The sequence below is a fragment of the Piliocolobus tephrosceles genome, chromosome 17 (genome assembly GCF_002776525.5).
Source record: "Piliocolobus tephrosceles isolate RC106 chromosome 17, ASM277652v3, whole genome shotgun sequence".
NCBI lineage: Eukaryota > Metazoa > Chordata > Mammalia > Primates > Cercopithecidae > Piliocolobus > Piliocolobus tephrosceles.
This window is the reverse complement of record NC_045450.1, coordinates 21,909,775-21,931,705: the sequence shown is the minus strand read 5'-3', so window position 1 is coordinate 21,931,705 and position 21,931 is coordinate 21,909,775. Positions and strand designations below refer to the sequence as shown.

The window sequence follows — 21,931 nt, the reverse complement described above, 5'->3', positions numbered from 1 at the left end:
CAGTAGCTGGTGTAAGCCCCAAAGAAGCCAGAATGAGGGAAGACATTTACTGGATCTCACACACACAGATCATTCATCCCCAAGGCCATTTAGGGTCTGGTTGTTCAAGCAATAGCAAAGGCCTTTCTGTTCTTTCTGCTCTAAGAGCTTATCAGAATGTTCTGCTGAGAGACTTCTGTGCCACTATAGATAGGCAGCAAACTGGCCAAATGTAGCATTCCAAAGTGTGTGTGAATTCAAGAACAGGGTAAATGGAATTGTAAGCATATGGTATGGAATAGCTGCTGAAAACACCTCTGAGGACCTGTGCCTGTTGTATACCGTTCCCACTAGGAAAGGGTGGCTTGTGAAGCCTGTCATGACCTGGTCCCAGCCCTGTCTCCAGCCATCCCCACCCTATCTCCAGTGGAGCTGCTTCCGTCTGCTCACTGTGTCCTCCACCCAGCAAGTTCACTCACTCGCTCCACACAAGGAAGTACCCACTGTGTGTTAAGCACTCCTGGAGCTTGAGTACAGTTTCACACCATATAGTTTGTCTCCCATCTCCAGGAACTCACCACCTTGTAAGGGAGATAGGTACAACCTAGGTGGAGGTTATCACACTCAGCATCACCAATGACGCAACAAGCCAACCTCCTATGCTGCTCCTGATGTGAGGCATTGAGGTCATGTCACCTCTGAGGCACTCCTGTGAAAATCATGTAACTTGAATCTGACTATGAGGAAACAAATCCGGAAGGTGGGACAGTTTATAAGGCCTGGACTTTAAAAAGTGTCATGAGAGGCCTGGCATGGTGGCTCATGCCTGTTGTTAATCCCAGCACTTTGAGGCCAGGAGTTTGAGACCAGCCTGGGCAATATCGTGAGACCCTGTCTCTTCAAAAAAATTAAAAATTAGCTGAGTGTGGTGTCACATGCCTGTAGTACCAGTTAGTCCCAGATTTGGAGGCTGGGATAAAGAGAGATGGATTGGCAAAAGATTTTGAGAATAAAATGGCAGAACCTGGGAAGTTGGGTGGAAGGATGACTTGAGTCAAGGAATTAGAGGCTACGGTGAGCTATGATTGCACCATGGCACTCCAGCCTGGGCAACAAAGGGAGACCCTCTCTCTAAAAAAGAATTGAAAAACAAATAGATGGGGTGAGGTGGCTCACACCTGAAATCCCAGCACTTTGGGAGGCTGAGGTGGGTGGATCACCTGAGGTCAGGAGTTCGAGACCAGCCTGGCCAACATGGCGAAACCTCTTCTCTACTAAAAATACAAAAATTAGCCAGGCATGGTGGCAGGTGCCTGTAATACCAACTACTTGGGAGGCAGAGGCAGGAGAATTGCTTGAACCCGGGAGGCAGAAGTTGCAGTGAGCCGAGATCATGCCACTGCACTCCAGCCTGGGCGACAGAGACTCCATCTCAAAATAAATAAAATAAAACAAATAAATGGCAGAATCTCATCAGTTGTGTCTAAGCTATCTCCCAACCTACCAGTACTGGGTGAGTTGTGGTCTAAAGCAGGGACCAGAGGATTGGATCTGATGCATTGAATTTGAGGTGTTTGTGGGATACCCGAGCAGGCAACGGATAATGAGCAAGAGCTCAAGAAAAATGTCAGGTTAGGAGTCTGAGCACTGCTGAGGTGCTTCCCCAGTGCCGGCTCCCTCCTGCTAAGTTCCCATGGAGGAGTCCACTCACCCCACTCTAGGAAGTGGCTTAAGTGGGAATGATTGGTCCTCCGCCCCTGGGATGCACACTTAAGTACTTGAGCGTAATGTGAATTCTACTTCTTCAGGGATGATTTGGTGCTGGGGTTGAGAAGCTAGGAGAACTGAGTGAAAGACTTACCTATCACCTGAAATTCTTTATCAAGTGCATGTGTTACTGTTTCAATGTTTTAAGTGGTAGCCAGCTAATAAATAAAACCAATTAAACAAATTTAACTGACAAATTAACTTTATTAATATGCAAAGCTAATTAATAAAGCCAATAAACAAATGCCAAGGTTCAAAATTTAGAAACGCCAGTCACGCACCCAAGTTAGTGCCCTTAAGACACACAGCAAAACCAAGGAAAGAAAAAATCTGAAAGCAAAATAAAGCAGCTGGGTTCTTTCCTAACTTCTCAAGTACGAGGTAAGTATCTAAGAGCACAGACTTGAGCATCAGGCAAAGCTGGGTTCTGAACTGTAGCTTCACTTGGTAACAGGCATGTGGCGTTGGCTAAGCCATCTAACTTCTCTGAACCTAAGCTTTCCTCTAGTGGCCAAAGCAGGGGTCACAGGAGGGATGTGGTGTAGTGTTGACTACATAATGCACGTAACATTCTTCACACTAAGACATAAGAAAGGAGCTGATGTCACAGGACCTGAATGCAGAGTGTTTAGAGCAAGTACGTGGTGGAAGAGCACCCAAAGGTGATGTCCACTCTTCCCTCCAGGGCTGGAGGCCTCGAGAAGCAGCATTTGCCTGGCACATAGCAAGAAGTCAAAACATCCTGCTAGGTGGTCTTTTTTTTTTTTTTTTTGAGACGGAGTCTCGCTCTGTCGCCTGGGCTGGAGTGCAGTGGCCGGATCTCAGCTCACTGCAAGCTCTGCCTCCCGGGTTTACGCCATTCTCCTGCCTCAGCCTCCCGAGTAGCTGGGACTACAGGCACCAGCCACCTTGCCCGGCTAGCTTTTTGTATTTTTTACTAGAGACGGGGTTTCACCGTGTTAGCCAGGATGGTCTCGAACTCCTGACCTCGTGATCCGCCCGTCTCGGCCTCCCAAAGTGCTGGGATTACAGGCTTGAGCCACCGCGCCCAGCCCTTTTTTATTTTTTATTTTTTTGAGATGGAGTTTCACTCTTGCTGCCCAGGCTGGAGTGCAATGACACAATCTCAGATCACTGCAACCTCCACCTCCCGGGTTCAAGCAATTCTCCTGCCTCAGCCTCCTGAGTAGCTAGAGTTACAGGCACGGGCCACCATGCCCGCCTAATTTTATATTTTTAGTAGACATGGGATTTCTCCATGTTGGTCAAGCTGGTCTCGAACTCCTGACCTCAGGTATCTGCCCGCCTCAGCCTCCCAAGTGTTGGCATTACAGGCATGATCCACCACACCCAGCCTAGAAGTACCAGATAGCAGATTCTCTAGGTGGGCATCAGCCAACGTATAGCAAGTGACACAATCCCACTGCTCCCCCTGCCCCATGTAGGAGTCAGATCCCTAAGCATCCAGCAGTGTTGTTTCAGGATTATGAGGTACTGGGAAAAAGTGAAGAGCTGACTCCTTCCCCCTGCCAGGAAGAAGGAAGACCAGCAGGGACAAACTCCATCATTCTTCATATACCAAGGATTCTGTTTTAGTCTCCGCCTTTTTTTTTTTTTGAGACAGAATCTCGTCTGCCACCCAGGCTGGAGTGCAGTGGCACAACCTCGGCTCACTGCAGCCTCTGCCTCCGGAGTTCAAGCGATTCTTGTGTCTCAGCCTCCCAAGTAGCTGGGACTACAGGCACCTGACACCACATCTGGCTAATTTTTATATTTTCCAGCAGAGGTGGGGTTTCACCATGTTGGCCAGTCTGGTCTCAAACTCCTGACCTCAGGTGATCCATCTGCCTCGGCCTACAGGTGTGGGTCACTGTGTCCGGCTGATATCTGTATTTTTTGTAGAGATGGGGCTCTTGCTATGTTGCCCAGGCTGGTCTCAAACTCCCGGGCTCAAGGGATCCTCCCACCTTGGTGTCCAAAGTGCTGGGATTACAGGTGTAAGCCACTGAACCTGGCCCATTTTTTTGTAACAGATTTTCTTCCTCCCGACTCCTGGGTCTTTATAGCTTGGGGCTAAACCTGTAGCTCCAATCTCAGTGTTTTCTAAAACATGTCCTCGAAGGCTAAATGGCACTAGTCGGGAGGTGTGAGTACAGAGAGACAGCTTCTCTTCCAACATGTGGAGGCCAGGGCCGACCAAGGAGCAGACCATGCTACTCTAACAGGAGTGTGGCTCACTGGCACGCCAGTCATTTTCACCATTTTGCAGAGTAAATGTCAACTGTTTCAGCAGAGAATACAGTTGAATATACTTAAAGCCAAGTAAGACCACAACTGGCAAAGAAATGGCTCTGGGCCCAATTCCAAATGTTGGTTAATCCCCAGTATGGATTAGGCGCATGAAGAATTGGAAGGAAAAAGAGACACAATTAATTATCAAACTTTAATCAATAGACTAATCTTACAGGATAAACAATAAGACAGCTAGTCAAGGTTACACTTTAAAAAAAAAAAATCCAGCAGCGCAAATCTAATAGACTAAATACGTTCATCTCCTCCCAAACAGGCGTTTGATTTAAAAACAGAAACGAGAACAGAGCGTACACCACAAGGAAACATGGTACTTACAAATATTGTCAAATAATTCCACAGAACTCTTTAAGGAAAAAAAAAAAGGTTCTTAGAAATTGAGAAAGCAGTAGAACCACCCAGCCTGGCAGGTCAGTCTACCAGATGTTCTGCACGTGAGAGGGCTCCCAACCACCTGTAACTGCAGAAAGGCTGCCAGGCACTAGGATGAAGGAAACAGGTGCCGATCCTAACTGGAGATGACTTCATCACAAAGCCTTAAGACAAAGGGACCATCCTTTTCCAAGACAACAGGCGTGAACAGAGGCAAGGAGCAAGAGGCGAGGGTTCCCTCAGCAGATGGGTGGAAAGCAAGCCTGCCCTTGCACGGCCCTTGGCACACTCAATCTACCCCCTTTCCCTTCTCTGCCCCTGGCAAAGAAAGGTTGGGCAAGTGCAAGAGCCCAGAACGGCTCCTCCAGGCACATGGTTAAAGTTAAGAGTAAGAGGAAAACGAGCCCCTTCGGGGTGAAATATGGCAACTTTTCTGAGACATGGCAATGAGGCAGAGTTAATCTCTTTGGCCCTCATTAGCTAAAGCAGCAACTAAGGAGCCTACTCAGGGCCTCACGTGGGCCCCTTCTATGCCCACAAGAAAGTGCATCCTTAGCTCAGTTCAACATTTAAAAAGAGCTAACGCTACTTGCAAAAGGCCCATCATGGATTCAAACACTTAATACCAAAGAGGTCCAGCAACGCGCGAGTCTGTCTGCATTCTGTGATCTGAAGCAGAGCTGAGGGGGCCCTGGCTCACAGGGTCATGTTCTTCTGCCAAGGCGCCTCAGGGAGCGAAAGAAAAGCATGGTGACGTCTGTGAGCCAGAACCTGCAGGAGGACCACCGGTATAGATTCTAGAAGACAAAGAAGCCCTCAGGAGGCTCTGAGAGGTGTTTAGTGTGTAAGAGATGGCCACCCCTCCATCTCTGGCTTCTAGTCAACGCTCTTACGGCCACTCTCCGGAAACCAGCTCTTCCTTTATCCACCTGCACGCCCCCTGCCACAGTGAGGGAAAGATCTGATCCCTCTGACAGTGAGGAAATTGTATAGAAATTATCCTGAGGGGAAAAAAAACCACTGTGACGCTACCTAAGAGAAAGAGTATTTCAATTTGCTTACACAGATTTAGTCAGTACACTCCAGACTGTAAGAAATGTATGCAGAGACTGCTCACGGAACTCAATGACTAAACAGTGAATACTACTGTGACCCAGACACGATCGAAAACACTTCTCCCAGTGGCTTCTGGTGCTATGTCTGCTCTCCCGAGAGCTTCCAGCAAGGTCTTCCATGCAGACAGGGTGAGGAGCCACAGAGCTCAAGATTGCTGAAGCTGATTTAGTAAGCTCTGTAAAGCAATACTCAAACAGCTCCATACGAAAAGGTGTCATTTACATTATTATTTATATATAGTATCTCTAAGTAAGGAAAAAAGCACCATTTTACTGAAAACAAAAATGCTCACGCAGGCTTTGGTCCTCCTGAAATGACACCAGCCTGAGTGAGAAGCAGTTGGCCCTTGGGCAGCAGGGAGATGATGGAAACGCTTGTTGTCACTGGCAAGAGGGGAGGCCAAGTGGCCTGGCGAGCCACAAGAATGGGGCAATAAGGGGAGCAAGTGGAGAGGCCTCGAAGAGCAGCCAGGCCAGCCTGGGGATGGAGCCGCCTGCTCTGAGAGATCAAAAGTAGGTGTGCGGCACTGTCAGGACAAGTCTCTAGGACTGGGGCATTGGCAAACAAAAGCGGCAGTGTCTGACCCGAGATGATGGTCTACTTAATGCCATCTCATTTCCCCCGAAACCTGTCACCTGCAGACAGAGGCTTGGACAAGTAGCTCAGATGCACTCTTTTCCTCAGGAACTGCAGGCCGACAAGGACAGAAAAGCTGCAATGACTGCTCCTTTCTCAAGGGATGAAAAACAGGCTGTTTCTTGGATGCTGCACTTCACAAATGTACTAATTGCCTCCAAAAAAGCAAAGAGTAGATTTTCCTGCCTAGATGCATCACTTGGCATTGAACACACCACAGAAAGCAAGAGCCTATGTGGGCTGGATTCCTGAACTACAGCTTAGAAGGGAAGGGCGTACAATATCATCATTAACTGGCTCACAAGAAATAGTCATCTTGGGCGAACACATGCTAATACATTTCACAGAATGAGGGATGACAGCCTAGAATCCAAAATGGGACGTTTGGAACATTTCTCGCCAAACCTTACTATGAGAGCCTGCAACCAGTGAGAGGAGAACTGCAAAGACGGCAGCAGAGAAACAGCAAACAGCACAAAGGAGATCATTTACCAAGAGACTTTCCCTCCTTTCAGAGGCAACCAAGCCAGAAGGAGATGACAGAAGTTCACGTGTACAAAGAACAGAAGGGCAGAAGGGCTAAAACCAGAAGAGGTGAGCTGATCATGAAAGCAATTTATCCCATTTTTGTTGTTCAATAACATTGGCCAACTGCTAGGGTCAGATGTCTTCTTGAGAAAGGCAGCATCTCTGAACCTGGGATAAAGGACACTTGAACTGAATGCATGAGCAGAAGGACCCAATGGAGAAGCATAATTGAAATCATCCTTGGACTGCTTAAGAATTTCTTGAAAACTTCCAAAGAAAGAAGTTTACATCTGGATCTGCAGCTATATGGCTGTATAGTCTATCTTCTACCTGGCTCCTCCTGGAAGAGGCCTTTGTCTGCTTGGGAGCTGGGGTTTTTGAGTGGCACAGCCCAGGCACAACCATGCCAGGCTGGGTCTCTAGGCCAAGCTCAGAGAGGGGTGCAGACAATCATCCAACCAGCAATGGAACTCCTCAGAGATGGGGCCCAAAGGGCAAGACGTTTAAACAGGAGCCACTGGGAGATACTCTGCTGCTCAACGAACACCACAGCAAGTGTGAGAGCTCCCTGCCCAAGACCGAGCAGCTCTCCCTCTCCCACCGTGCGTTCACAGGCAGCAGCAGCACGGCGGGAGGGAGCCCAGGAAAGGAAGCGTTGATGAGGTACCAAAAGAGGAACTGACATCTTTGGGTTCTTAAAACAAAAACTCAAATCGAGGAAGCGAGAGAATGAAAAAGGGAAAGAATTAAATCTGAATCAATGGACAGAAATATATGGCTTACTAACCCCCCTCCATTTTGCATACAATTTTATACAAAAAAGGAAAACAAAACACCCCAACTCATTGCAATGCAGTCCAAATGTTTGCAACCAAAGATGTATGAAAATATTTCAATTGAAACCGCTTTTTTTTTTTTTTTTTAAAAAACAAAGCTTTTGATCATTCCCTTGTCAACATAATTGGCAGATCTACTCTCAAACACACTTAAGAGTATTCCACACAACATGTTCGGAATTCAGATTTATTGATTTCCATCGTATTGAGTTTAAAAATGGTATGAAGCTGACTACAAGAAGGGGAACTGGTCATTTTAAGTTAAAATTAAGCTAATGGTGAAAGTACATCACCTCTGGCTTCAGTCACCACATCACCTCAGACTGAATATAGATTTTTTATGAACAAAGTTCCAGAACTCTGAAATCCAGGGATGCTGCAGGCCTCTCCCGGCAATGTCCTTCACTTTGGGTCAGTCTCCTGGGCCAGAGGTGAAAGTGCTTTCAAAAATACTGCCATTTCCCCAGCACAGTGTCTTTGATTGCATCCACATATTGAGTTGGAACCCAGTACACCCAGTAGTAAGAGGCTTCCGTGGGGCCCAACTGAAACGCCTGGAAGGGAAAAAGGAAAACCAAGCGGTACTTCAGAGGTCGGGAGACCAATCAGGCAGGACAAACATGGGGGAGGGTTAGGATATGAGTTAATTAAAAAGGGAAGAAAAACCAAACAAAACTTTGCATGTGGGGAGCATTCTCCCAACCAAAAACAAAAACAGGCAGGGTGAGGGTTAAGCTGAGCCAACCCTAAAGCAGTGGTTCTCAAACCTAAGTGGTCATCAGAGCCATCCAGAGGGCCTGCTGGAACACTGATCAGCAGGCTCCACCCCTGTGAAGTTTCTAATTTGGGGAGGTCTGGGGTGGGGCCTGAGAAACTAGCAAGCTCCCAGGTGATGCAACACTACTGATCCAGGGACCACAGTTTGAGAAACACTGCCCTAGAAAACCTGTCACACATGCTCAAGAAAACAGGTATGAATGTTCATTGCAGCACTGTCTGAAACCACAAAAACCTGGGAACAACCTACATATCCATCAGTAAGGGAATGTAGAATTCAAAGTGACAAGGCCAATACTGGAGTTCTTTTTAAAGAGGTATCAACTGGGTCCACATGGATCTACAGTTAATACTGACAGATTCTTATGCTGAACCAAAGAAAAGCAGGCTGTACCACAATACATGATACCATTTACGAAAACTGGAAGCACAAAACAATACTCCATCTTGTTCGTGGATACACATGTAAATAAAAGAATGGATAGATGAGAAGGACGCACGTGACACACGACGATGGTAATGGGGGGAGGGGAAGACAGTGGGGCCATCATTGCTGTGAATAAACTTTATTTCTTTTATTTAAAAAAAAATTTAAAGCAAATTACAAAATATTTATAATTGCCACTTCTCAGTGACGGATATATGGGCTTGTGACAGTTATTCTCTTTCTTTTCTGTATTTTATTTGTATTTTTTCTGAGCTGGAGTCTCGCTCGTTGCCCAGGCTGGAGGGCAGCGGTGTAATCTCGGCTCACTGCAACCTCTGCCTCCCACGTTCAAGCGATTCTCCTCCCTTAGCCTCCCAAGTAGCTGGGATTACAGGTTCGCGCCACCATGCCCGGCTAATTTTTCTATTTTCAGTAGAGACAGGGTTTCACCATATTGGCCAGGCTAGTCTTGAACTCCTGACCTCAAGTGATTCACCTGCCTCGGCCTCCCAAAGTGCTGGGATTACAGGTGTGAGCCACTGCGCCCAGCCTCTTTTCTGTATTTTAAAAACATTTCTCTAAAAATGAAAAAGCACAGCCAGTTTTCCAACTGTGAATGATGACATGTTAATTTAGTTAAAGAAATGGCATCTGCACAAAGAGATAAGTAAGTACTTTCATTAGGACAAAGGTAAAGGTGTTTGGAAAAGAGAAGGGGGCTATTAGAGCTATTCTCTGCCGGAAATAAATCGAGAGAAATGAACTTTTCAATGAAATACTAAGTCATTACCCATCCACACCAATTCCTCCACAGAAGCCCAAAATAGTCCACTCAACTTCCTTGTACCTCCTACCACCAGGCTGCTTGAAAACTCAGGCTACAAACCCTACAGGGTGCGACTGGTAACACAAATTATTCAAAAAGGAGTAATGGGGCCCAGTTAAAAATATTCAACTCCAACTTTTTCTTTCTTTCTTTCTTTCTTTTTTTCTTTCTTCCTTTCTTTGCGCCTGGCCCAACTGTTAAAACAGAAAAAAATAATTGACCAGGCCGAATCAATCTGTTTGCAATCTTTGTAATAAAGACTACAGACAGAGGGCTGGGCACAGTGGCTCACGCCTGTAACCCCAGCACTTTGGGAGGCTGAGGCGGGCAGATCACGAGGTCAAGAGATTGAGACCATCTTGGCCAACATGGTGAAACCCCGTCTCTACTAAAAATACAAAAATTAGCTGGGCGTGATGGCATGCGCCTACAGTCCCAGCTACTCAGGAGGCTGAGGCAGGAGAATCGCTTGAACCTGGGAGGCAGAGGATGCAGTGAGCTGAGGTAGCGCTACTGCACTCCAGCCTGGTGACAGAGCGAGGTTCTGTCTCAAAAAAAAAAAAGACCACAGAAAGAGTAGGGTGGAAGGGCTGCCGGGGGCCTGAGAGAAGCCCCAGTGACATCATCATCACTTCCAGAAGACAAAACCCCAGGAGCCCCACAGCCTAGGGACTGCACTCCCAGCTATGGCCTTGCTACAGCAGCACTGGGCAGGATGCCGACAGGGCTGCCTCCCTTGCCCACCATACTTTAAGCCCCTTTGATTTTTTTTCTATAGCAAGAGGATCTTCCAACACCTCTCTCTGCCTGGGACTTGGTACCCCAATCCACAGGCCAAACCACTAGTTCCTTCTTCCTGGGATGGGGCGGATGTGGCTTCATGACTATGGAATGGACACTGAAAGGCCTGCCTCCTTGGATGAACAATGGCAGGAGGCCCCACCCTCACACTACAGCTGCTCAGGCCAGGACCCTGATGGGCAACTGCAGAATCAACTTCGTTGACAATGTGGCCCCTCCAAACAGCGCTGGGAAAATTTTGGAAACTTTGCCCAAGCTGCTCATTTTATGGGAGGAATGAATTTTTTGCTTTGTTCTGCAGAATTGTGGAACACCTCCAAACATTCTGTCTTCCTGCAGGAAGCCTGCTCTCTGCAGAGTGGCCTCTATGCAGAATAGATGCTCCACAGAGCCCGTCCTCCCCACGAGGCCCTCAGCCACTGGGCCTAGCAAGAGCGGCATCATTATTACAGAAAAGAGGCTGCCTGGTGCCCTCACCAACACCAAGGCTGGGGCAAGTCTTGTTTTATATGCAAGATAAAACTTATAATGAAAATCCACAAGCCATTCCTCCTCTTTATATTTGTTTTCTTGATCTAGAAACAACACATGACAAGAGGGAGGCAAAAGAGACTTTTCTAAAAGAGGTAAGAGAAAACATATCCCCTTTAAACCGATGGAAGGTGTGTGTTGGGGGGATACAAAATAAACAGAACTAGGAATAGAGGCCATGGATTAAGTTCTAAGTAGATGAAGAAAACATGAGGGTCTTAAAAAAGTGCATCTTCTGGAGACTGAGTTTGCTTCCATTAAACAAGCTCAGTTAAAACTGTTTCCTGCCAGGTAAAGCAGGAGTCTAGTGAGAGGCTGGACTCAGCCAGTGCTACTTACCATCATGTGGTAGTCTTCATGTCCTTCGATAGGTTCACTGACCACATTTTTTATGGAGCCCATGGGCAATTTCTCAGTCCGCTCTAAGTTGAGAGGGATTACAGTGATTATTCAAAGGCCCTCCTGTTCTAACTCCTCTGACTCAGCAGTCCCTCATCAGGGCTGGTGGCTGTGGGATCTACGGTAAACTTAAGTGACTGGCACCATGCACTCTGGGGACAACACGACAGGGTCTTCTGACCAGTGCACGTAAGGCCTTGTGTGGGAGCTGGGAACTCCGCAGGAGCAAGTGGGAAACTGGGTTTGGTAATGGTATAGTAAAGGTCTCTGAGGGCAGAGATGTATCTTCCCTGGGATTACTTTTTAAAATCTGATGGTTAATAAATATCCAAGAAAGGCCGGGCGCAGTGGCTCACACCTATAATCCTAACATTTTGGGAGTTAGGATTTGGCCAAGGCAGGTGGATCACCTGAGATCAGGAGTTCGAGACCAGCCTGGCCAAAATGGTGAAACCCCATCTCTACTAAAAATACAAAAAATTAGCCAGGCTTAGGGGCAGGCGCCTATAATCCCAGCTACTCGCGAGGCTGAGGCAGGAGAATCGCTTGAACCCGGGGGGCGGAGGCTGCAGTGAGCAGAGATGGTGCCACTTCACCCTGGGCCAAAGAGCAAAACTCCGTCTCAACAAAAAAATAATAATAAATAAATACCCAAGAAATTCCTTTGTAACCTTATGCAAGCCCAGCACTGGCTAAAGTCTTGGGCAGTAAGGAGAGTCAAAAGGCCTACAAAGAGAGGAAACACATTCCCCTGTGGCTCTCACAAGGGCAGGGGACTGCCTGGGTTTTAGGGCTAGATTCTATACCACGACCCTGCTTCCTTCTCCCGCCTCCCTCCTCAAGTCCTCCCCACTCCATATTCACACACTTTTATGAAGTTCTCTTAAAACATTTATAACCTCTTATGATTAACACTTGAGATACCACTGGTCACATGGGGTCAGAAGACATTGAGGCGCGTTTAAGAGGATGGCAGGGAAGAGAGGGGGGCAGCAACGGATGCCTGGAGTGAGATGACACTGCCGGGAGTGAGCCAAGTGAAGCGGAACTGGGTGAGGTCAGGGGGAGGCATGGTGCACCTGCACAACAGGACACAGCCACCCCAGAGCAGCAGACACCTCGGGGACGGGGGCGGGGGGGGGGGGGGGGGGGGAGGCTCAGCAAACAGCTAAACCAAGTGGAAAAAAACTTGCAGCCTTTGCAGAAAGAAAAATCTGGAAAGATAGAGTCTAAAAATAGGTAAGGTGGCCAAACAGACTAGAATTTAGAGATCAGGGTTCTGGTCTAGCTGGGGACTTAAGACATTTTACTTCAGTTCTGTGGGCCTCAGTCTCTGAAAACTGGGGGCTGGGGAGAAGGAACCTGAAGATGTTCATTTAGGTTTGGACTTCTAGTGGCTCTACAACAGTGGGCCCTAAAGCAGGACCTAGGCAGCAGTTGTCTTTAAGATGGAAGCTTTTAAAACACCTTTCATCCGGAAATGTCTGGAGATTTCACAAAAATATACAACTGATTTCTGGCTTCTCTTGAAAACTCCAAAAATTGGGCAATTCTGGACACACACTCCTGATCACTACATCAGACCTTCAGCCAGATTCAACTTTCCTACAAGCAGGGTACATGCTCTCCCCCAGCAGCTTCTGGTTTCCTGCCTGGAGCTTGTTCTCATTCTTTTGAGGCTATTAGCACTGCCTCCTCCTACACAAGCTGGCAAAGTTTAGTCAAGAGTAGCAGCCCTTAAGGGTCACTTACTCAGCAAAACGCCCCATGGAGAGGCCAACTCGCTGCTGGGATGGTCATTCCATAGCCGCTTCTTCTTGCCAGCAGAAGACGAAGCCAGTGGCTAGTAGCCAACTCCCAGAACAAGCTGTCCTCTTATGAGTGCTTATGACACTAAGGTGACAGGACTCCTGGGCAAGTGGGAAGAGTGCTTGCCCCTTGGGCTCCAGAGGTACAGTGCTATGGGTGGGAATGAAAATCTTAGCCTTGTTCAACCCTAGAAAACATGAGTAGTTCATGGCCACACTCCTTGACAAGGCTGGTGAGTAAGGAGGCTTTCAAGGGCTCAGAAGCCCCAACATACTGAGCTTCTTCTAGAGTTCTGCCTTTAGACCAAAGCAGGAAGGCAGCTGCTCCCACTAGCAAAAAGAAAACCTCCAATACAGGGTCAGGAAGTTCTTGTTCTATCAGTTCCTACAGTTATGATGTGTTCCCCATACAAACTTCCTGACACAGAAATATTCCCGGAGGAACCAACGAGCACTTACAGACTTAGTTCCTATCCAGACTTCTCTGCCTGCACCTATCCTCATGGAAGGGTCTTTCCAGATCAGCCTTAGCAACTGCCTTCAATGAGGCTGCCCACAAGCAAAAGTAGAGGTCCAGCAAGAGACAGGAAGTCTATGCACTTCGGCAAGTGAATGCGATGGGACAGAACTAAGCAAAATCACCTGCAAAGTCGACAGACGCTGGGCAGCTAACTACTGACAAGGGGAAGATGGACAGGCTCTGCAGAAGAGTATGATGTAGCAGAGGGTTCAAAGGCCCTTGCAAAAACTGGGGGGAACCCTCAGATATTCTGCAAAACTTGCTTTGACCATGCAGTTAGAGTTGAATGTGAAATGAAGAAAACAGTGAGTTACCATAAAATTGACAGAAAACTCAAGCATTTTTGGCATTTCAATTTTTGTTCATTTTAACAATCAGTATAGGGTTGAACACTGATTTTTGTGTTTTAGATGATTAAAAACTCTCTCTCCCCACCACCCCTGCCCCAATTATTCTCCATAAAACTTGGTTCCATGTTAAGTGGAGTCTCACTAAATGGTCTGTCCCTGAAACCAGTGAACGTCAGATGATGGGACCCCCTATACTTCTCTTTAGCATTTACCTCGAACACTGAATACCTACAGTGCTGGCCAGAAACAGGTGATTTAGGCATGTTCGGTTCCCTCCAGGAATCTAACAGGGGGACAGACAAGTCAGAGAGTAATGAGTGCTCTGGGGATATAAACGAAGCGCTCTATGAACAGAAACGGCAGCAAGTCATTTGGAGGGTGGGGGGTGAATCAAGGAAGGCTTCATTCGGAGAGAACATTTAAGTAGGGCCTTGGAAGATTTTATTAATAACAAGGAATGGGAAGAAGGCATTCCAGGTAAGGGCACAGCATGAGCAAAGACAAGGAGCTGTGCAAAGCACATGGGAGTTTCACAGAGAGATGCGGCTGAAATACACAGGGGACCACAGGGCAAACGGGCCTGAAGCTGGAACCAAAATTCAAACTAAGGCCCAGTGCTGAGAACACTGAACGCTATGGTTACGCATCTGAATGTGTCCTTAAAGAGCCAAAGGTCCTTCAGCACAGGTACCCAGGATAAAAAGCAGTAGGTAAGATGGACAGGACAGAAGAAAACACAGATGGGGCAGTGAAACAGGGTAACTTGCTTTGAACAGACCAAGTTTAAAGATGCTTGGGAACTTTAACTGGCACAACAGTGTGGCAAAGAAAGGGACAGACAGTTCTGCAGTGTAACTGACAAGACTTTGTAAACATCTGGGGGAAGGAAGAGGGAGGACAGCCAGAGACACTTCCCAGCAAACAGCAAGGCTGATCCAGACGCCGTGCACAGGCGAGGGTGGGGCAGGCAGAGGGCAACCAGGTGGGGAGGGAGAGGCAGACTCCTAGGCAGCAGTGAGGAAAACTTCACCTACTACAGGGTCAAACTCTGACCTACAGGGGCCAGGCAGGTGATAAGTGAACAAAGCTGGCTACTTCTAAGATAAATGGGACGTGAGGACTGTAGCATGGCCCACTGGAAACCACCACTCGGCTCTAGTGGATCGATGCCACGTGAGAATGCAGGCCCCAAAAGACCAGATCATTTGATTTTCCAAGAGAAGCCAAAAATAAAAAAAAATTCAGATTAAGTGAAATCTCCCAATTTTTACAGATCGCGTGTCATCCCACAAAACCTTTTTCTGTGGACCAGATTTGGCCTTTGAGCTTTGTGTTTGGGGCCTCTGAATCTGTGTGCAACTGAAGAGCCAATGTTTGGTGGATCAGCCCTGAGATCAGAATCAAAACAATGAGGGAAAAGGGTCCAAACAAAAGGCAAGCGTCTAAAAGCAAATTTAAAAGCCAGAAGCACGCAAAGCACAGTGGAGAGAGAGAGGTTTCAGAAGCAGGGGCGGAATCGTACTCTACAATGTGAGTGCTGCTGGGTGTCAGAGGCAGGCAGTGGGCAGGCAAGGACGCAAGGAAGAACATACCTTTAGTGCCAATCCACAGCTGGTCTTGTTCTAGTTTAAAGGTGAGTCTCACTTTTCCTCCGGACTTATTGTACATGCCGGACAGCGGTACCGTTGGCAGGCGTTCCTGGAGGCATAAGAGCATGGTAAGAGATGGTGGGACGGTCTGAAAAAAAGAGAAGGGGGCCAGGCACAGTGGCTCACACCTGTAATCCCAGCACATTAGGAGGCCAAGGCGGGTGGACCACCTGAAGTCAGGAGTTCAATACTAGCCTGGGCAACATGGTAAAACCCCGTCTCTACTAAAAATACAAAAATTAGCCACGTGTGGTGGTGCACCCCAGCCTGGGTGACAGAGTAAGCCTTTTTCTCAAAAAAAAAAAAAAAAAAAGGAAAAAAGAGAAGGGACAGGATTGGAGGAACTCAAGTCAGATGGTGGGGCTGGCTCATTTTCAGAATGCTCACAAAGAAATCCACCTTACCTGGGCACCCTTAACAGATGGCATCACATCTTCGGGTTTTCCTTTATCCAATACTTTCCTGTGTTGCTATAAGTTAGAAGAGAGAATGAAATGAAACAGCTGACTACATTTAGTCGTGTTACGATTCCTTTGAAAGACAGGATGAAGCAAGCCTCAGTGTTTTGGCTCAAAAGCTTTTAATGACGACAGACTATGGATCCTTTGAAACTATAGCACAGTATTGTTCAGCAGAACTTTCTGGGAGGACGAAGATGTTTGTACCTGTGCTAGCCACTACCTACTGCTGTGACTATTACGCACTTGAAATGCGGTTACTATGACTGAGGAACTGAATTGTTAATTTCATTTTAACCAGCCACATGTAGCTAGTTACCATATTAGCTATCAAAGTTCTAGAGCAAACAGGATTTCCAGATTGCCCTTCTCCCCTCAAAAAAAACCACCACTTAAATGATTAAACCGTCAAGCTAAAGAGGGCAACAAAGGGTGTTGTTCTCCTAGCAGGACAAAAAAATGGCACCCACCTTTTTCAACTTGAATTCCCAGAGAACCCTAAAAGATGTTGGTAATCTGTCTAACTGCCTAGAAGGAGCGGTTCTTCAACAAATGGAGACCCAGCCCATCGCCGAAGTTTTCCCCACTGCCCTACCCTTAACTCCAGCTAAACAGGAACCTGGAAGAGCCGCCTTTTGGAAAGAAATGCTGATTACTCTATAACCTGACATTAAGAAGCCTCTAAACTCCACCCCTACCAGCCTGCCCCAAGAACCCTGAGGCAGCTCGTTAAGGATTCTAAGTTCAGGGCCTCTTAAACAGCGCTCCTGCCTGGCCCACCTGAGTCTTATTTCTTCTCCATCTGTGGCCTTACAGGCACAGCCACTGCTTGGAAAAGCTGGAACTATGGGACAATGAATGGATAGAAGGTAACAATTTAATCAAATGTAAGTACCAGGCAGCCACAAGCCAGCCCAAATCCTCACTGGCATGGTGGAATCCCTCTGGGAGGAATAAACTCAGCACTGCCAGACTGTTAGTAAAAAGCCACTCCAGACATCAGCCCCAGACCCCTTAATAAGCTGATAAAAAGGCAAGGGACTATATCCCTCTCATTAGGTCATGTGATGCATCGTAATTGGCATCAATGAAACACAGCAGCATGGGCTGGAAGTGCAATTCCAGTCACACCTTTCAAGTACCTTTTGAACAAGACTTCCTGTACTGTGGAGAACAGTTCTAGGCCTGTTAAGCTACCATTAGTAACTAAAAACCTGTATTTAAGAGGCATGTTATGCTCCAAGGGTGTGACCAGTGGGACCACTCCTATGTGACGCTCACATTTCACTATTTCATACATGTGGCAGAGGAAAACAGGAATATGAGAAAAACTCAATCGGTTTCAAGACAGTGCGACCCCATATGTGGGGGTGAAGTCTCCAAATCAACACCTTTTAGATAATTAGACAATATAGGTTTACAACCCCTTATCCGAAACCCTAGCGTTTTGAATTTTAAGGGTTTTCAAAGTCTTATAAAGATGATATTGCTTTAAAATACATAACAATCTTCTCTGTGGAGTCTGGGGCAGCACCTTGTCACCAAAGAGGAAAATTCACACTAATTCTGGTCCTGTTAAATTTATAAAAACACTTTTCATTTTTAGACTTCTTTGGGGTTTTGGAAGCACACATGAGTGATTACAGATCTGTAACACAAACTGTGTCCTTCTCTTACTGTTGGTCATACATCTTAGTGTCTATGGTCACTAAATAATGTTGATTCAAGTCGATCTACTCTACTGCGGACACAGTTGAGAATACCTGTTTTCCTTGGAATGCTAGGAAGAATGATCAGGAGGCTACAGAGCAATCAGTAGAATTTGCCAGTTAAAAAGATAACAAGTGATGATTCTTACAACCTCTTCCTTCTATAGTAAAATCATCTCACTTGTCCTTATTCATAAAAGAATGTTAATGGCTATGATGAGCACGAGACAAGGCAGGATCTCTTACAGCCAAAAGAACAAAGAATGTAAAAAAATCAATCTCCTATTTCACACATCAGGACAAAAAATAAATAAATAAATCCATCAGTGTAGTTGTCTTCCTACTCAGCTTCATTCAGCTTCCTGAAACGGTCAGTTTTAGAGGAACCTCTGAGAGTTGTTGATTTCCATGCCTAACCAGGCTTGTTGACTTGGGAAAAGCCACAAACCAAAAAGCCAAATGTAAGCACTTGTGCAAAATGAGGGCTTACTTCTAGTACTGGTATTTTTCTCTGGCACTAAATAGGAGAGAGAAATCCACGTCTGATTCCTTTCAACACATGGTCTGAAGCCTCCCTTTACCAAGGTCTTATCCTAAAGTAGGTAGACTTGAGACACACTGACCCGCCAGATGAGACAAAGTTGCAAATCTCAGGTAGTTGTCACCTCCACTCTGCGGCACCCAACTGCTGCCATAAATTTCCATCATGGGCCCTGTCCAAAAAGGAGCTTATTCTAGGGAGAATACAACCAGCCAAGGCTTGAGAGGACAAAGCCTCAAATTTCTCAGGACCAAGAAGCACAAGATGGACTCACTTTCTGCCTGCAGAGAGGCTCCTTCTTGTTCTCTTCGGCCTTTGCATCCTGCTGCGCAGCATCTTTGGGTGTGTTTACTGCTAAAACATCATTGATGGTAGAGCCAACCACCATGATCTTGGCCCCACTGGTCACTTTTATTTCTCTCAATGTTTTATCCTCGGGGACGAGTCCCTTATACATGACTTTCTGCATGGCAGGCGGGAGACCTTGGGAAAAGGTAGAAGGTGGACAGTGAAAGGAAGGAAGGAAAGAAAAATGTATGGATACTACACAACTCTTTGGTTAACAGACCAAAAAGTGTATACTGACTACACCACCTATTAGCTTTCTTGGGAGATTTACAACCTCTTAACCTCAGTTTCTAGAACTGTGGAAGACTTATGAGAGTAGGTCCTTCTATACAGAATTGTTTCAAGGATTAAGAGATGAGACCAATGTGGGGCATTTAGTACGGTGCCTAGCATTCAATAATTGTTCAATAAATATTAGCTCTCATTCTTTCCAAGTTGTTTCTCAGTCATCTAAATCATTCAAATATTAAGTGAGAATCCACAAGCATCAGAGTTACAAAAGCCGACAGGGACAAAACTCCTGTTCTTAATGGAGTTTACAAGGCTACATGTAGAAAGCTTTAAAACAAACAAAAAAAAAAGTTCAAGGCCAGGAGTGGTGGCTCATGCCCGTAATCCCAGCACTTTAGGAGGCCGAGGCAGGCAGATAAAATAAACAAACTAGCCCCGCGGGGTGGGGTGGCGGGCGCCTGTAATCCCAGCCACTTGGGAGGCCGAGGCAGGAGAATCGCTTGAACCTGGGAGGCGGAGGTTGCAGTGAGCCCAGATCGCGCCATTGCACTCCACCTTGGGCAGCAGAGCGAGACTCCGTCTCAAAAAAAAAAAAAAAAAACAAAAAAGGAAAAAGAAAAAGAAATTTCAGATGGTAAAGCACTATAAACAAGGTAAAATTAAGAAACAGAATCAACTGTGAAGAACCAGCATCAAAGTCAATAGCGGTGTTTCCTCAACTTCACTTAGAAGAATTACCTAAGATATTTGCTAAAAATAAATTCCTGGCTACATACCAGACCCACTGAATCAGAATCTCCTGGGAAAGGTCCCGGAAGCTGTAAAACAAGTGCCTTAGGTGATTTTTTAATTAGAGATGTTAGGGCAACATTAATGAGACACTGGGGTCTAAACGTCAGACTTCGGCTTGAATCCCAGTTCTGCAACTTACTAGCTCTATAAACTTGAGTCCCTTTCCCCAGCTGAGTAATGGGCATCCAAATGTTCTTCGGAAGACTGCTGTGAGGATGGGGGTGCCTGATGCAAGGAAAGCCACCAGGTGCCTAGCACGGTGCAAGGGCCATCAGGAGGCGGGGTGGGGAAGGCTGGCTGTCAGCGCCGCAGGAATTACCTGTAATCGAGTGGATCTTCTGTTTCAGCTCGGAGCCTGTGCTGTCCAGGGGGAACTTCACATCATGCTTGGTCTTGTTCCAGATGATCTTCAAGTCCACCAGCTCCCTGCCCGCGCCGCCGCCCGCGTCTTCGCCGTTGCTGACCGAGGCCTGGGCGGCGGGGTCCCCAGGGGGCTGGGCCGGGGCCGGCTGCAGGCTACCTCGTGCGGCGCCAGAGTCCTCGACCGCCGCCCCCGCCGCGGCTTCAGCCTCCACGCAGTTGAGGGGCCGCGCGGGCGCCTCAGTCGCCACGGTCTCGGCCTCCGTGTCCATGCCAGGTTCCTCCATGCCTGCAAGGGGGTTAGGGGGTGGGCGCTTGCCGCGGGCTGGGCTTGGGAACGGATGCTGTCCGGGCGCCGCCGGACCTCTGTTCCCGAGCCACGCTTCTCCCTCCCGGGCCGGGCCGCATCCCCCAGAAGAGCGCCCGCAACCTCGGCCCGGGCCCGGCGCCCGCCACCCCCGCCGCACTCACCATCCGGGGCCCCGGCCGCCGCCATGATGATTGTGTACAACACCCACCGCTCCCGCAGAGGCCGCTGGGAAGAGGCGAGCTGGCTGAGATTGGCCCCCGCAGCAGCCCCTAATCTCTCACAGCCCGGCCGGAAACAGGTGGAGGTTTCTATGGAGACCCGCCTCCTCCGCTTCCCCGGTCCGGCCCCTGCCACGCTTTAGCTTTTCCAAGCCGAAGGGGGCGGGTCCGGGAAATAGCCCTTTCTCTGGGCTCTGCCCCCTGGTGGCGAGAGCGGCCGCAGCCGTGCAGGGGGGCGTGGACTTTCGCGCTAGAGGACCTGTGACTTTAAGGGGCAGGGCTGCGCTTCCTGTGGCGGAGGCCGATTGGCTGGAAGCAGTCCCCGGAAGTGACGCAGGAGAAGCCCACGTGTGCGATTCCATCCCACATGGCGGCGCTCCTGGGGAGACTGCTGCAGCGCGGGAGGCCCTCGGCGGCCTCTGGCCGCCCCGTAGGACGGCGCGAGGCCAGCCTGGGCACTGGTCCCGGGGTTGCGGTGCGAGTGCGGTTCGCTCCCAGCCCCACAGGTAACCTTGGCGGACGTGACACTACAGGCCGAGGCCCCCTGTCTCGTCTCCGCCCCCCGAATGTTCCCGAAAGAATCCTTTCCGGTGGTGTCAAGTGGGCGGGCGGAGGAGGGTTAAGGCAGCGCTAGCCCATTCTACAGAGGCAGAAACTGAGATGCAGGAACAGAAATATTTCAAATTGCCAGGAATTTCTTTGTGTCTTTTGTGCCATCCCATCTCTTTCGATCTTTCATGCATTCCGTACATGTGTATTGATGACAAACTGTGTGCCAGGTGTTGTAGACACTGGGATACACTGATCATTGAGAAAGGCCTAGGGGCCCTGCTCTCTAGAAGTCTGCACTCTAGTGGCTGCCGCAGACACCTATAAAAATAAATGTAATTTTAGAGTCACATGTGCCATGCGGGAAGTGAAACAGGATAGGAGACTGGGAGTTAAGAAGGGCGCTCCAGAAGGCTTTACTGAGCAGGTAACATTTGAGCTGAGATCCAAATGACAAGAAGGAGCGCGCTGCGTGAAGCCTATAGAAGGAACCTTCTGGAGGCCGGGTGGGGTGGCTCAAGCCTGTAATCCCAGCCCTTTGGGAGGCCGAGGTGGGTGGGTCACTTGAGACCAGTCTGACCAACATGGTGAAACCCCATCTCTACTGAAAGTACAAAACTATCCGGGCATGGTGGCGCATGCCTGTAATCCCAGCTACTTGGGAGGCTGAGGCAGGAGAATCACTTGAACCCGGGAGATGGAGGTTGCAGTGAGCCAAAATCTCGCCATTGCACTCCAGCCTGGGCAACAAAAGCGAAACTCCGTCTCAGAAACAAAAAAGAA

At 47.9% G+C, this 21,931-nt stretch overlaps 2 protein-coding genes across 5 annotated transcripts in view; one reads left to right on the top strand and one right to left on the bottom strand.

Moving 5' to 3' along the window:
* Positions 1-4,175: 4,175 nt before the first annotated feature.
* On the bottom strand, positions 4,176-20,948 carry UBFD1 (ubiquitin family domain containing 1). 2 transcript variants are annotated; one of them, XM_023189347.2, is made up of 7 exons: positions 20,543-20,948; positions 20,031-20,360; positions 18,615-18,823; positions 16,037-16,102; positions 15,576-15,681; positions 11,246-11,328; positions 4,176-8,098 (listed from the first exon to the last, which is right to left on the bottom strand). In XM_023189347.2, exons 1-7 carry the CDS (start codon positions 20,565-20,567, stop codon positions 7,988-7,990), a joined length of 930 nt encoding a protein of 309 aa, XP_023045115.1. In that variant the 5' UTR covers positions 20,568-20,948; the 3' UTR covers positions 4,176-7,987. The 2 variants fall into 2 exon arrangements, with proteins under 2 accessions (XP_023045115.1, XP_023045114.1); XM_023189346.2 differs by lacking the exons at positions 4,176-8,098; positions 11,246-11,328 and adding an exon at positions 11,895-14,266.
* EARS2 (glutamyl-tRNA synthetase 2, mitochondrial) overlaps positions 20,942-21,931 on the top strand; it is a 35,471-nt gene continuing 34,481 nt past the window's right edge. For 2 of the 3 annotated variants that reach the window (XM_023189342.1, XM_023189341.1), the window contains exon 1: positions 20,942-21,105. In XM_023189342.1, the coding sequence (XP_023045110.1) occupies positions 20,967-21,105 (139 nt within the window). In that variant the 5' untranslated portion in view covers positions 20,942-20,966. The remainder of the gene's footprint in view (positions 21,106-21,931) is intronic. The other variant, XM_023189343.1, reaches the window with a different exon arrangement.

Bases quoted from the DNA above. Each gene is read 5' to 3' on its own strand.
- UBFD1 (XM_023189346.2), bottom strand. From the start codon at position 20,567: ATGGCGGCGGCCGGGGCCCCGGATG. The intron at 20,361-20,542 runs GTGAGTGCGGCG...ACCCCCTTGCAG, and splicing joins GGCGGCCGGGGCCCCGGATG to GCATGGAGGAACCTGGCATG. The intron at 15,682-16,036 runs GTAAGGTGGATT...TTATGCCTCCAG, and splicing joins CATCTGTTAAGGGTGCCCAG to GAACGCCTGCCAACGGTACC.